This window comes from Mirounga leonina, unplaced genomic scaffold, assembly GCF_011800145.1.
Source record: "Mirounga leonina isolate KUSES-001 unplaced genomic scaffold, KU_Mleo_1.0 Mir_126, whole genome shotgun sequence".
NCBI lineage: Eukaryota > Metazoa > Chordata > Mammalia > Carnivora > Phocidae > Mirounga > Mirounga leonina.
The window spans coordinates 35,691,853-35,707,843 of NW_023270314.1; the positions used below are offsets into that span (position 1 = coordinate 35,691,853).

Sequence of the window (15,991 nt, forward strand, 5' to 3'; positions counted from 1 at the left end):
AGTTGTCATAGAATGAAAGGGTGATGTAACTGGCATAGAAAAGTGAGGAAAGAGAACAAAACCTTAGTTTCAATAAGTCTAGCTGTGAAGGGAAAGGACGAAAGAGGATAATGTCCTCCTCACGAGATAAAGAGTAGAAGAATATATTGGAAAGCCATGATATGACTCCAGTTTCTCCTTGAGGTGTAGCATTCTTATGGCTATCAATAAAAACATATGCTCAATAATTGCTTGCAAAGTTGTATTTATTTTTCAGATCCAGTCAACAAGAGAAAAAAATGCCTCATAATGAGAACTCACTTTTTGAGTGAGATACAAATGTTTAGTTATTCTCTTTAGTGATCATTTTTGTTCAATTAAAAAATAAATAGCTGGCTTGTTCTACCCGGAAAGGTTATAATAGTGTTAACTGACTGGTGGGGTTACAGATTGTTGGCACATGTCTAAGCAAGAACACGTTGTGACGTGCCTATATCTGTAGGGTATTGTACTGCCATCAGGACAGTTAAGAGCAACTTCTCGGAACTCGTAGTTATCTTCTCGGCAGCAAAGGCATGAATTTGTCAACTTAAAGAGTGTATAATTGTACCTAAGGAAAATAAAATTCAGCAATAAATATTTTTGGGATATCTTCTGAAGCAAATTGACATCAGTGCTCAAATTATAATTGTTGAAGTGATTTAGCAATCCTTCCAACCAATTTATTCTTTTCCTACACCTTGCATTTCCCCCTCATCATGAACTTCTGATGTGGATCAGTGATATTAGTATGTAAGACCAAAATAAATAAATCCAAAATGGAAATGTAAAAGCTCATAATTAGAGCATTATGGTGCAGAAATATAAACATATTCTTAAATTTCATGCCAAATTATTATTCTCCATATATTAATCTGTACATGAAAGTGTCCATGAAGGAAAAAATATATATATTATGTCTAACATGCAAGTGATGGTTTAGAAACACACTTTTAGCAAGAGTACTTGCTTAAGGGTAATCACTGTGAAAATAAATACATTTGTCATGAACATATTATGTTTGTTTTATTTAGAAAACTACTTTAAAATGATTCATCACTGTCGAAAATGTTTGTCAGATCTTAATATTTTAGATATTTGTTTTATCAGGTCTTGATAATTAGCTGTCATGTAAAAAATGTTCCATGTAATGTTTAATAAGCTTAATTTCCTCCACAATGTTACAAAATTAATGCACAGTACACATTCAAAGAAAAACTCACTGGACAGTCTTCTTGCATTCCCCTAGACATCTTGTCATCTTGATTCTTTTCTGGCAACCATTGTACTTAATATTCACATTCACGGGTGAAGATCTACAATTAGTCTTACCTAAAACAAAATGGATAACAGAGTCACAAATGAGGTTTAACATTAACAATTGCTAAGTCTCAGTTTTCTTAACCTTAAGTAGAGAATAACAACAAAAAAATACTTCACAGCATTGTTGAAGGAATTAACTGCCTCAGCACCCAGCACAAGGTACCCAGTTAATATTCAATAATTGCCTTTAATAAATGTTATCTTTTTATTATTGCTATCATTCCTATCATAGGAGGAGGAGGAGGGAGGGGACAAGGGAGAAAGGAGGAGGGAAGAAGGGGGAGGGAAGGGAAGATGAAGGGAATCGATTGTTTTTGACATCCATTTCTCCTTTTTGATCATCCTAATGATCTAATATATCAATTTACAACACAACCTGCTAACATTAGGAGAGCAAACTACATTTTTTTTCATGAAAATTAAATTTCTCTCTTATAAACATCATTGGTTTTTACTGGGAAGAATGTTTCAATCAACATGAAAAGTAACTACGTTATGTACCAGTATCTATTAGTTTATACATATGGGTTAGATAACCTGTTATGTTAAAAACATAGGAGGCTTTCTATTAATGATCTGCCATTTTGTTTTAAACAAACACTAAATTTTTGTCAACAGTTGACATTTCCTCTACATGTGGAGCTTAATACTACTTACATGTATAGCAACATTTTTTTGAATCATAGACTCTGTCTTCCTATAAGGGCAAGAGAAATAGAAAAAAGACTTAAAAAGTCTGTATTTTTGTACAAATAATATAACATTTCTTAACTTACTGTACTAACATTACAAAGGGGAAAATGGAGCAGATAAACATGCTGATCTCAGATCCAGGAAGCATAGATGAAAGAGCATAGTAATAAAAATGAGTCTGAATATTTGCACTAAAATTTTTCAATAGTGGGTAGAAAGGGAAAAAATATTTAAACTAAATTCATCTTTAAAATAACATGCAAAAAGGTAAAAAAGTTACCCCTCCCTTATTTTAATTGAACAATACTTTAATAATAATATTACAACTAGACACTGTAAGTTTCTAATAGAAAGGATTTTTATCTTACATATTATTATAATCTCATACCTATCAATGTCTCAAAGTAAAAACTCAATAAATGCTTAAATCCAAAATTAGAGTTCTGAAATCAAACTTTAAGCTATTTTATCAATTATATCTTCAGAAAGAAAAATTAGCTAACTGTGAACCATAAATTGTGAGCATTTATTATTATATTAACTAATTAATTTAATTAAAACAAGATTAAAACAGCATTTATCAATACAAAAGCCTCACCATATTGTGGGGGGGAGGGTAAAAATGAAGACTGTGTTACAAGGAAAGTTCTGAACAGTAAACTTATATGTGATTTTATGAAAAGTTTGCATTTTTATTAAAAATGATTAACCATGCCGGGGTGGCCCAGTCGGTTAAGCATCTGCCTGTGTCTGGGGTCATGATCCCTGAGTCCTAGGATCGAGTCCCACATCGGGGTCCCTGCTCGGGGGGGAAGCCTGCTTCCCCCTCTCCCTCTGCCTGCTTCTCCCCTGCTTGTGCTCTCTCTCTAATAAATAAAATCTTTAAAAAGAAAAAGATTAACTGGAATCCATGAGCCTTGGAAAAAAAAAGTTTTGTTTGTTTATTTAAAAATGGTAAAATGCCTTCTAAAGTAACTTACTTTTTCCAGAATAGCACTAAATTAAGTTTTATAGAGCCTGCAAATATAACTTTGATATGAAAAATATACTTGGCAATAAAAGGTGTGAAACATATCTGGAATGGAGTCCACAAGAAATTTATGTCTGTTGGCCAGACACATACTTTTCTAAATGAGAAAGAAGATAGCTTGTGTTTATAAGAAGTGGATGTTGTTGATCATTACTTAAGAAGATGACTTACTTCTGGACACCAGGTCTGCTTTGGGCAGTCTTGGACCACTGCAACGAAACCAGTGTCGTAGCAGGAATAGGAGATGCATGGGTTGTTGGGATCATCAAATGAAGCACCAATCTGAGAAGCAGGGAGGAAGAGAGAACAAAGTAATTATTCACCTTGATTTCTTTTTGAGGTTGAAAATAAAATCTGTAAAAAAAAAAAATTCAAATTCATAATGTTCAATGAATTTCCAAAGATGCTTTCAGTCATTAATTAATATTTAAGAAAAAGTGGATTAAAAGATTTCTCCTTCCATGAATAAGCCTGTGTGACTCCTTGAGAGCACAGAATGTGTCAAGATTCCCAATCCTTAAATGAAGATCCACATACTCACTGTATTCACCTACTCAGTTACTCTATTTTTCAAGTATTTCAAGAAAGGTTATTTTATGGTGAGCAGTCAATCAACCAATTGTTATGCTCTAAGTTTGAGGGAAAACAAAAAATCTAAGTAGAAAAAAATGGTACAAAATAGTTTTATCAGATTACCACAAATGACAATCCCACAAGACATCCTACTTTGGCTTCTGCTTCTGCTTGTGTTCCTACTTCTGCTTGTGTTCCTATACTTTTAAAGTTCTCTGGATTGCTTTAAAAATAATTTATGTTCAAAATTCAAACTCCAGTTTGGGAAATCGTATTTCAAACTGCAAAATCAACTTTCTAGTAAACTGGAATTTTGTTATTTTAACTATTTTGCATATAAATGGTTAGAGGTAAAACTTTCCTTTTGTTCTTTAAACATCATCGTATTTTATTTTTAAAAACTAGCACAGATTCTCAAGTCACTATCACCTTTGGAAACTAAAAATATAGAAACCCAGACAGGAATTTCAGTGTGATAAATAAGTTATTGAGCTAAAACTCTCATTGGCTCTGTTTTATATATTTCTTAACATACTGCATAGATTTTATTTTAGACTTTTTTAATACTTAGTATCACCAGTTCAAATGTATTGTCAATATGAGAACCATCTGGGTTTTATGACTTCTTGGTACTTTTTCTAAAAAGCTAAATTACTTTCCAAAATGCCAAATCAGTTGTCAAAATCCAGCCCTGAATATATGTGTTGCTATATTCACATAATGGGGTTCTAGTCTTTGGGGGTTTTTCATTTGATCTCTGACAGTTTGGCCATCTGATCTTTCTGGTTATAATTACAGTTCAACTCTGTTCATTGATTTGAATGTCACAGAGTGTGCCTTCTCCATCTGGTCAGACCCCTGGGAAATTTTATTCAGAAGTTAGGTAGTTAATGATTAAGTATATTTTCCCCCTTTGAACTGAGCCATGCTGAGTATTACATTTGATGCTCCTTTTGAAATGAATATAGGAGAAAAAAAATGAACAGATTCTGCTCCACCATTACCTATGAATTTTCTATAAGAGCCTGCCATTTATTCATAATTATGCAAATAAAAATATTTTAAAGTAAAAATGGCCTTACCTCATAATCAATTCTGTTAAACAAACAAGTTCTTGGTTCTGAAAAATAAATACATTATTTTATCCGAAAATAAACATAATTCTGTTTTTATTTATAAACCAGAAACTGTATATGGGATCATATTTATCCACCGATTAAAATGTTTCTTCCCACAACACCATCATCTCCTTTTAATCTGATTATATTCATAATTGTTAATTCTGGGTTTCCTCCACTCCAAAGATAGTGAGCTTTAAGAAGGCAAGTACGATTCTGTTTTATTGATCACACCCATCTAGCATAGAGTTGACACATATTAGAAGCTCAATAAATATCTCTTGAATACATGAATAAGTAAACAACTATTCAATTCAAATAATGTATTGTGAATACACACCACAATATCCGATTTCACAGCAGGTGTCATTATCTCGGAACTTTACAAGTCTCTCTCCAGTTTTGCATGTGGGTGCAGAAGGGCACTCTTTGAGGTTACAGTCCACAGCATTTGCATCAGTACAGGTGCATGTGTGACAATTGGCAGTCCATTCCTCTCCAGGCTACAGACACAAACCAAGTTTAGACTTCTATTCAAATACAGGAATGACAGGAAATTTGGATTAAAGTAGAGAAAAGTTGTACTTACAGATTTCTCTTCTCCCAGTGGACCATGACAAACTGTTAACATGAGATGATAAATGCTAATTAAATTTGGCAAAACAGAACCATCTGCTATATGTAGATAACTACCAGGTTTCCAATACTGTAACTGGGACTAGAGTTTCAGAAACAGAATTACGGAGAATTGTATGGTGTCTTAAGGTGGATAAACCTGTGATTACATCCACTTACTTGAATAAACAGTCTCTAATGAGTATAGATATATTTCCTATTTTACAATCCCAGCATAGGATAATTATTAATTTCTGCTGGGAATGGTCAATAAATCTTATGACTACTGTTTTACTTACTATTTTGTGGTCTGACTTCTACCACCATAATCCTACAAGTCACTAAGACTTTGTAATTATCAGTCCTTAAGGCCCTTTATCAGTTTTTCAAGTTTCCTACAATTGCTGACATTTTTAACTCTCATGTTCTTGGAAATGTTCTCCTTCCTTCAAATTCAACACTCCGAAATTCCTTTCTTTATTAGCAGCTCTTTCTCTTCCCTTTCATTTCTCTCTGCCCTTTCCCTGGTACTTTCTACCATCTCCAGTGTCCACTGTAATGTCAAGTAGATGACTCTCAAACTTGTAGCTCCAGTCCAGACACCTCTTGTAAAGTATGGACCCAAGATTCCCTCAGCCTAATAGCATCACGGCAGATCTATGAGACACTCAAATTCAATATGCACGAAACAAATTATATCATCTTGCCCCTGAAACCAGTTTCTCATTTGAACTGGCTTCCTCCTGTTGAGAACCAAACTATTCTTTCAATTATTTGAGTTTAAAACTCAGGAGTCATTTTGATTCCTTCCATTCCATCACTTGGCATCCAATCAACCACAAAATCCTGTATCCTCATCTTCACTTCAACCCCTTTCTTTCCTGGTTATTCTACAATACTACTCCAGGACTTTGTTACCTTTAAGCTAGCATACTTGTGCTTTTCCAGAAAACTCTGACTCACATCTCTCCCTGATCCAATCAATTCCTTATACCACAGGTAGAATAGAATAATTCTTCTAAAGCCTAATTTTTATCTCATCATTGCTTTGGTTGAAAACTTGTTTTTAAAAGTATTTATTTATTTATTTATTTATTTATTTATTTATTTATTTATTTAGCACGAGCACAGGTGAGAGGCAGAGGGAGAGAATCTTCAGGCAGATTCCCTGCTGAGCATGGAGCCCGACTTGGGACTTGATCTCACAACCTATGAGATCATGGCCTGAGCCAAAACCAAGAGTTAGATGCTTAACCAACTGAGTCTCCCAGGTACTCCTTGGCTAAAAACTTCTGATAGCCCCTTATAGATAGATGTGTAAAATAAATACCTTTTTTTTAGCATTCTAGCTTCTGAGGTCTGCCACAGTGTGGATCCAATCTCCCTTCTCAACTTAATCTCACTTCTCTCATTTACATACCCTGGACTAGTCTACATATTGTTCTCAGACTGCAGTTCTGTAGTGAAATACCTAAGGACTCCTCCAAAGTACACAATACACTTAACACATATGTGACACATAAAATGTGCTCTCTATATAATACATGTTTCACACTTTATTTTTTATTATTTTTTAAAAGATTTTATTTATTTATTTATTTATTTATTTATTTATTTATTTATTTGACAGAGAGAGAGAGACAGCAAGAGAGGGAACACAAGCAGGGGGAGTGGGAGAGGGAGAAGCAGGCTTCCCGCTGAGTAGGGAGCCTGATGCGGGGCTCAATCCCAGGACCCTGGGATCATGACCTGAGCTGAAGGCAGATGCTTAATGACTGAGCTACCCAGGCGCCCCATATTTCACAGGCTAAATTTATTTTTAGCCTTATATGAAAATTATCTATGTTTCTTTTAAAATATTCCTCTCCAACTATATCCTAAGGTCAGAGAATGATTTTGGGGGGTAACTTCTGTTACTTTCTACAAAACACATCATATTGGATTGAGAATAGTGGGAACTCCAAATCCTCTAAAATTATTGAACTTTGGTTAACTTTAATTTCTCATGCTACAATTCAATCCTCAAAAAATCTGTAATTATCTAGTTTAAAAAATATCAAATGACAAATTTTTGATGAAGATATCATATTATTACATAAAACCCTTTATTTTTTCTATATATTTATATATACAGATATATTCATGTATATTCAGCATATATAGTTCATATATATTGAACTATAACTTCTATTCCACCCCCCACCCCCACGAAGCCATTCTTTTTTTTTTTCACAGTATACTATTTTATTTTTTAATTTTATTTTATTATGTTATGTCACCATACAATACATCATTAATTTTTGATGTAGTGATCCACAATTCATTGTTTTCGTAAAATACCCAGTGCTCCATGCAGTACATGCCCTCCTTAATATCCATCACCGGCCTAACCCATCTCCCTACCCCCCTCCCCTCTAAAACCCTGTTTGTTTCTCAGAGTCCATAGTCTCACATGGTTCATCTCTCCCTCTGATTTTCCCCCCTTCATTTTTCCCTTCCTTCTCCTAATGTCCTCCATGCTATTCCTTATGTTCCATAAATAAGTGAAACCATATGATAATTGACTTTCTCTGCTTGACTTATTTCACTTAGCATAATCTCCTCCTGTCCCATACTTGGGTATTTATCCTTTCTGATGGCTGAGTAATATTCCATTGTATATATGGACCACATCCTCTTTATCCATTCATCTGTTGAAGGGCATCTCAACTCTTTCCACAGTTTGGCTATTGCGGACATTGCTGCTATGAACATTGGGGTGCATATGGCCCTTCTTTTCACTATATCTGTGTCTTTGGGGTAAATACCCAGGAGTGCAATTGCTGGGTCATAGGGGAGCTCTATTTTTAATTTTTTGAGGCACCTCCACACTGTTTTCCAAAGTGGCTGTACCAACTTGCATTCCCACCAACAGTGTAAGAGGGTTTCCCTTTCTCCACAACCTCTCCAACATTTGTTGTTTCTTGCCCTATCAATTTTTGCCATTCTAACTGGTGGTATCTCAATGTGGTTTTGATTTGAATTTCCCTGATGGATAATGATGATGAACATTTTTTCATGTGTCTCTTAGCCATTTGTATGTCTTCTTCAGAGAAGTGTCTGTTCATGTCTTCTGCCCATTTTTTGATTGATTATTTGTTTTTTGGGTGATGAGTTTGAGAAGTTCTTTATAGATCTTGGATACCAGCCCTTTATCTGTAGTGTCATTTGCAAATATCTTCTCCCACTCTGTGGGTTGCCTCTTTGTTTTGTTGACTGTTTCCTTTGCTGTGAAGAAGATTTTATCTTGATGAAGTCCAAAAGTTCATTTTTGCTTTTGTTTCACTAGCTTTTGGAGATGCATCTTGAAAGAAGTTGCTGTGGCCCATGTCAAAGAGGTTGTTGCCTATGCTCTCCTCTAGGATTTTTATGGATTCCTGTCTCACATTGAGGTCTTTCATCCACTTTGAGTTTATCTTTGTGTATGGTGTTAGAGAATGGTCGAGTTTCATTCTTCTGCATGTGGCTGTCCAATTTTCCCAGCACCATTTATTGAAGAGATTGTTTTTTTTCCATTGCATACTTTTTCCTGCTTTGTCGAAGATTATTTGACCATAGAGTTGAGGGCCCATATCTGGGTTCTCTATTCTGTTCCATTTGTCTATATGTCTGTTTTTATGCCAGCACCATGCTGTCTTGGTGATCACAGCTTTGTAATATAGCTTGAAATCGGGCAACGTGATGCCCCCAGCTTTGTTTTTCTTTTTCAACATTTCCTTGGCAATTCGGTCTTTTCTGATTCCATACAAATTTTAGGATTGTTTGTTCCAGCACTTTGAAAAAGTCATTGGAAGGGACGCCTGGGTGGCTCAGTTGGTTAAGCGACTGCCTTTGGCTCAGGTCATGATCCTGGAGTTCCGGGATTGAGTCCTGCATCGGGCTCCCTGCTTGGCAGGGAGTCTGCTTCTCCCTCTGACCCTCCCCCCTCTCATGCTCTCTCTCTATCTCATTCTCTCTCAAATAAATAAATAAAATCTTTAAAAAAATGTCATTGGAATTTTTATCAGGATGGCATTGAAGGTATAGATTGCTCTGGGTAGCATAGACATTTTAACAATGTTTATTCTTCTGATCCATGAGCATGGATTGTTTTTCCATCTTTTTGTGTCTTCTTCAATTTCTTTCATGAGTGTTCTGTAGTTCCTAGAGTATAGATCCTTTACCACTTTGGTTAGGTTTATTCCAAGGTATCTTATGGTTTTTGGTGCTATTGTAAATGGAATCGTTTCTCTAATTTCTCTTTCTACAGATGCATTGTTAGTGTATAAGAAAGCAACTGTTTTCTGTGCATTGATTTTGTATCCTGCCACATTACTGAATTGCTGTATGAGTTCTAGTAATTTGGGGGTGGAGTCTTTTAGGTTTTCCACATAAAGTATCATGTCATCTGCGAAAAGAGAGAGTTTGACTTCTTTGCCAATTTGAATACCTTTTATTTCTTTTTGTTGTCTGATTGCTGTTGCTAGGACTTCTAGTACTATGATGAACAATAGTGGTGAGAGTGGGCATCCTTGACGTGTTCCTGATCTTAAGGGAAAGGCTCTCAGCTTCTCCCCATTGAGGATGATATTCACTGTGGGTTTTTCATAGATGGATTTTATGAACTTGAGGAATGTTCCCTCTATCCCTATACTCTGGAGAGTTTTGATCAGGAAAGGTTGCTGTATTTTGTCAGATGCTTTTTCTGCATCAATTGAGAGGACCATATGGTTCTTCTCTCTTCTCTCATTAATGTGTTCTATTTTATTGATTGATTTGCGAATGTTGAACCACCCTTGCATCCCAGGGATAAATCCCACTTGGTCATGGTGGATGATCCTTTTAATGTATTGCTGGATCCTATTAGCTAGGATTTTGTTGAGGATTTTGGAATCCATATTCATCAGGGATATCGGTCTGAAATTTTCCTTTTTGATGGGGTCTTTGCCTGGTTTGGGGATTAAGGTAATGCTGGCCTCATAGAATGAGTCTGGAAGCTTTCCTTCTGTTTCTATTTTTTGAAACAGTGTCAGTGGAGTAGGTATTATTTCTTCTTTTAATGTTTGGTAGAATTCCCCAGGGAATCCATCAGGTCTAGGACTCTTGTTTTTTGGGAGGTTTTTGATCACTGCTTCAATCTCGTTACTGGTTATTGGCCTATTCAGGTTGTCAATTTCTTCCTGTTTCAGTCTTGGCAGTTTATAGGCTGTTGATAATAATTTCTAAAAATTGTTTCTATTTCTTTGGTGTTAGTTGTGATCTCTCTGCTTTCATTCATAATTTTATTAATTTGGGTCCTTTCTCTTTTCTTTTGGATAAGTCTGGCCAGTGGTTTATCGATCTTATTAATTCTTTCAAAGAACCAGCTTCTAGTTTCATTGATCTGATCTACTGTGTTTCTGGTTTCTAATTCATTGATCTCAGCTCTAATCTTAATTACTTCTCTTCTAATGGATGGCTTAGGCATCGTTTGTTGCTTTTTCTCTAGTTCTTTAAGGTGTAGAGTTAGTTGGTCAATTCAAGATTTTTCTATTTTTTTGAGTGAGGCTTAGATGGCTATGTATTTCCCCCTTAGGACCGCCTTTGCAGTATCCCATAGGTTTGGACTGATGTGTTTTTGTTCTCATTGGTTTCCATGAATTAAGTTCTTTTTTGATTTCCTGGGTGACCCAAACATTCTTGAGCAGAGTGGTCTTTAGCTTCCAAGTGTTTGAATTTCTTCCAAGTTTTTTCTTGTGACTGAGTTCCAGTTTTAAAGCATTATGGTCTGAGAATATGCAGGGAAAAATCTCAATCTTTTGGTATCAGTTGAGACCTGATTTGTGACCCAGTATGTAGTCTATTCTGGAGAAAGTTCCATGTGCCCTCGAGAAGAATCAGTATTCTGTTGTTTTAGGGTGGAATGTTCTGTATATATCTATGAAGTCTATCTGGTCCAGTGTGTCATCCAAAGCTCTTGTTTCTTTGTTGATTTTCTGCTTAGATGATCTGTCTATTGCTGAGAGTGGAGGACTGATGTCTCCTACAATTAATGTATTGTTATCAATATGACTCTTTATTTTGGTTAACAGTTGGCTTATGTAGATTGCTGCTCCCATGTTGGGGGCATAGATATTTACAATTGTTAGATCTTCTTGTTGGATAGACCCTTTAAGAATGATATAGTGTTCTTCTGTGTCTCTAACTACAGTCTTTAGCTTAAAATTTAATTTGTCTGATATAAGAATTGCTACCCCAGCTTTCTCTTGTGGTCCTTTGGCATGGAAGGTGGATCTCCGTCCCTTCACTTTCAGTCTGGATGTATCTTTAGGTTCAAAATGAGTCTCTTGTAGACAGCATATGGATGGGTCCTGTCTTTTTATCCAATCTGCAACCCTGTGCCATTTTATGGGAGCATTTAGGCCATTCACGTTGAGAGTGATTATTGAAAGATATGAATTAATTGTCATCATGTTGCCTGTGAAGACCTTGTTTTCATAGATTGTCCCTGTAAATTTCTGTTGTATATCATTCTTGGGGTCTTTCTCCTTTTATAGAACCCCCCTTAATATTTCTTGCAGGGCTGGCTTAGTGGTCACATATTCTTTCAGTTTCTGTCAGTCTTGGAAGCTCTGCATCTCTCCATCCATTCTAAATGACAGCCTTTCTGGATAAAGTATTCTTGGCTGCATGTTCTTCTCTTTTAGTACCCTGAATATGTCTTGCTAGGCCTTTCTGGCTTGCCAGGTCTCTGTGGATAGGTCTGACATTATTCTGATGTTCCTCCCTCTGTACATAAGGAATCTCTTCCCCCTAACTGCCCTAAAGATGGTTTCCTTGGTTCTAAGATTTGCGAGTTTTACTATTACATGCCAGCGTGTTGGCCTGTTTTCCTTGATCTTGGGAGGGGTCCTCTCTGCCTCTAGGACATGAATGTTTGTTTCATTCCCCAGATTAGGGAAATTCTCAGCTATGCTTTGCTCAAATATATCTTCTACTCCTCTCTCTCTCTCCATGTCCTCTGGGATTCCAATAATTCTGTCATTGGAGTCCTTCATGGTGTCACTTATTTCTCTGATTCTATTTTCATGGATTCTAAGTTGTTTTTCCCTGGCCTCCTCTTTTCCCTTTTTATCTATTAAATGGTCTTCCAGGTCACTAATTTGTTGTTCTGCCTCATTTATCCTAGCTGTTAGATTATCTAGATTAGATTGGATCTCATTGATTGCATTTTTAAGTCCTGCCAATTCAGCTTTCATTTCTGCCCTTAGAGACTCTATGTTGCCATTAATTTATTTCTCCACTCTAGCTATTGTCTTCACAATTGCTAGCCTGAATTCCATCTCCGACATCTTGGTTATATCTGAATCCATTTGTAAATCTGTGGCATAAATCATAATCTCTGAGTCTTTCCTATTTTGGGGGTTCCTCCTTCTAGTCATTCTGTTGATGGGTGGTTGAGGGAACATATAGAGTCCAAATTACTGACCACAACCCAAGCAAGATGCACCTGTTTTCTAGCGACCTTAGGGTTGCCAGCCTCTTGTTTTCCCAGCCTATCTTCTGGGGGAGGGGCCTGCCATGCTGTCACTCAGGCAACCCTGTTTGGGCAGAGTTGCCCTACCCCCTGTGGCGGGGGATGGGCTGAGTGGGAATCAGTTTTGGGGGGCTTTTGTTCTCTGGCGGCTTTCCCTGGTGGCTTTCCATGTTTCTTCCAAGAGTCAGAGCAGAAGAGACCATTTCCAACCCTGTGCCTCAGAGCAGAGAGATCGCAGTTTGTTCTTCAGTGAGCTCTCCAGGCCACAGTGTCTTTGTTTCTGTCTGTGCTGCTATAAATTGCAGCATTCTGGGTTGTGTGCCCCTCAACAATGCTCCCAGTCCTCGCCTCCAGGTTAGGGCACGTCTCTGCCCTTTGTGCCTCTAAAACCACCAGCTTCGCCCAGTTTGCACACGCAGCCCTGCAGCTCTGGTTTCAGTCCAGGGAGCTGCCCTAAAGTCCTTTCCCCACCACTGCCAGTCTGTGAGTTTGTGCCCCATCCCCGGCGTGGGAGGCTATCCCTCACCAGCGGTGCAGGATCCCCATGGCCAGGCTGTCTCCCGCTGCCGTTTATCCTCTGATATCTGCCCGGGGAATCACAGCTCCCCGCTTCATACCTTGAAACCATCTGCCTGTGATATTCTGTTTGTAGAAATCCAGATCTATCTTCTTACATCTCAGGCTGATTTCGTGGGTGCTCAGAGTGGTCTGATAGATATCCAGCTCAATTCTGGGGACCGGTTGGAATAGGGTCACCTACTCCTCCACCACCTTTCCTTCCCCACAAAGCCATTCTTAACTGTCTAAAACACTTTATTTGGTAGGTAAACTCTACTTTGAGTAAGTAACAAGATGGATTTGTTTGGTTTGGTTGCATTAGTTTATGTATGAGAAAACAGACTACCATTCACTATTTGGTGAATAAAAGCTAAACTCATCCATTTCAAGTTTTCCTGTTCTGTAATATTTCCATAGCTAGTGATTTTTATTGGCATGATCTCTGATATTTGATTTGCAAGGAGAACAATGAATGTAGAATGATTCAATTTCAAGTGGAAGTATTATTACCTGGAGGTGGTGGATGTGATGATGGACACCCTGTATAAAAACAGACACTGCATGTTAGCCTCTAAAGTTATGAAATTGTTTGGGGGTAAAATTTCTAATAACTGAAAATAATTGGCTACATCACTAGTCTTACAAACAAACTTATTCCTGTCTACATTCCCTTTCTGCTCCTCGTGGCATTTCAAATTCCACCATTAGAGAATGTTCCCTTTGAAGCTCAAATTTTAGTGGGAGGGGAATATGAGAGTCTAAAGGAGAAAGGAGAAAACATCAAGGTAAACTTCTCTTGAAAAAAAATTTTTTTTTGGCAGACACTTACAATTAATAGGACAGTAAAATATATATTCAAAAAGGAAGAGGATAATTCAGATATAGGGAAAATATAAGTATTATTTATTATCCAGTTTTAGTCCTTTAAGAACTTTTATCCCTTTTTTTTTAACTTCCTGAAATATTTCAATCTTACTCCATCTCCACCTCCACCAAATGGTTTAAGCTGGTTATATGTTTCTTTTTAAATCTTCACACATCACATATTTTGGTCAACAATTCACTCAAAAATTTCAAATCCTATTTCCAAACTTCTAAAAAATCAAATTAATATTTTTATTCTACCTACCAAGCAAAAGGCCAGCCTAGAAGTAACAGAATGTTTGAGAGGAACTTAAAATTGTTACATGTTTAGGTAAAGGAGCCTCAACAACCAAAAGGTACAGAAAAAGAGAAAGGAAATTAGTTAAAGATGGGAGAGTCTGGGGAACAAATGTCTCTCTTTACTGAGGGAGGCTAAACTAATCCCCAACTATAAATGCTTAGAAGATTAGCAGAAGCCAGCAACAAGAGAGAGAAATGACCTAACAGACACAGGTACACTGATCAGGAAGTTATATTGCTAGCACTCATTTGTTTGCATTATAGTTTCAGAGGTTTCCTTGACTTCTGTGGAAGCAGTGACTGCTAAGGGAATAACAAAAGTGGTGACTGGAGAAGCTAGAGTTTGATTTCTGATAAGCTGCTCTGTCTTCTGAGATGTCACCAAGCAAAGTTCATTTATTATTTGACTTACCTGTCATAGAAATTCCAGGAGCAGTGGTTGTTTCAAATACTTCCCTGGAGGTACCTAAAATGAAGAAAGGAAAAGCAATGAACTTTTTCTGCTCTCAGAAGAAAAGGTCCTAAGACACCTCCACATGGAACAAGAGTCTCAGAGTACCTTCAGTGTACTAATGCATCTACTAATGCTACTGCATGCTCTTGTGGCTGAAACATAAGAGCTCTATCTTAGCAACCCCCTGCTGACAGAAATGAATTGAATATTTTCCCATGACCCTGGTAAACTTCTCACTTATAGGTCACTTTCTCTAAATGATACAAACTTTTTTCACAACTAATTCTTTTACTTCCTAAAATTTGGTTTCCTGGTTCTCCTGTATTAGTTTTTAGGAGAGTTATAATAGAGTTTAAAAAAAAAAAACAAAAAACAAAAACAGAAAACATCTGTGTTGATCAAGCTGTCCTAAAGCCAGTTTGACTAAATTTTAGACAGGTTTCCTGATCATAGGGCCCTGGACTCTCTTTTCTTAGCACATTTACTTTAGAAAACTCGTAGTTGTGAATTCTTTCTCTCCCCTTTTGAGATATAAATCTTCCCCCAGTCTCTGGATAGTTTTACAACCCAAGACTGTCTTCCTCAAGACCTGGTTCCAAGGTCTGTCTCTATGAAATATAGTCACTGAGAATAACAGTAACCCTATCTCTCTGTCTCTGCAGAAGCTGGAGCCTAACTTCATTCATTCTTGATCATAAGTTTAGATGCAATTCTTTTTCTGGGTTTCTTCCAGTGGAGAATCAAAGAGTTAACTCACTGGAAATAGATCATGTGAATATAAGACAGACATTCTCTCATTTACTAATCAGATTCTGGATGATTCTGGATCTATCAGCTGATAATCTAGTTGTTCCTAATTCTCTAGCTGGTGAGCCAATTGTCCCTGTCACTCCAGCTGAACCTAAAATAGA

General features: G+C 36.8%; 1 protein-coding gene across 1 annotated transcript; it reads right to left on the reverse strand.

Moving 5' to 3' along the window:
* Positions 1-405: 405 nt before the first annotated feature.
* MUC19 (mucin 19, oligomeric) lies at positions 406-5,386 on the reverse strand. The gene is made up of 7 exons (XM_035002910.1): positions 5,345-5,386; positions 5,096-5,258; positions 4,720-4,757; positions 3,236-3,346; positions 1,999-2,038; positions 1,242-1,350; positions 406-589 (listed from the first exon to the last, which is right to left on the reverse strand). Exons 1-7 carry the CDS (start codon positions 5,384-5,386, stop codon positions 406-408), a joined length of 687 nt encoding a protein of 228 aa, XP_034858801.1.
* Between the last annotated feature and the right edge of the window lie 10,605 nt (positions 5,387-15,991).

What these genes read in the sequence shown, in the direction of transcription:
- MUC19 (XM_035002910.1), bottom strand. Translation starts at nt 5,386, where the DNA reads ATGTTAACAGTTTGTCATGGTCCACTGGGAGAAGAGAAATCT. An exon ending in CACTGGGAGAAGAGAAATCT is followed by an intron (nt 5,259 to 5,344) that starts GTAAGTACAACT and finishes TTGTGTCTGTAG; the next exon opens with CCTGGAGAGGAATGGACTGC. An exon ending in TTAACAGAATTGATTATGAG is followed by an intron (nt 3,347 to 4,719) that starts GTAAGGCCATTT and finishes CCTGCTTCTCAG; the next exon opens with ATTGGTGCTTCATTTGATGA.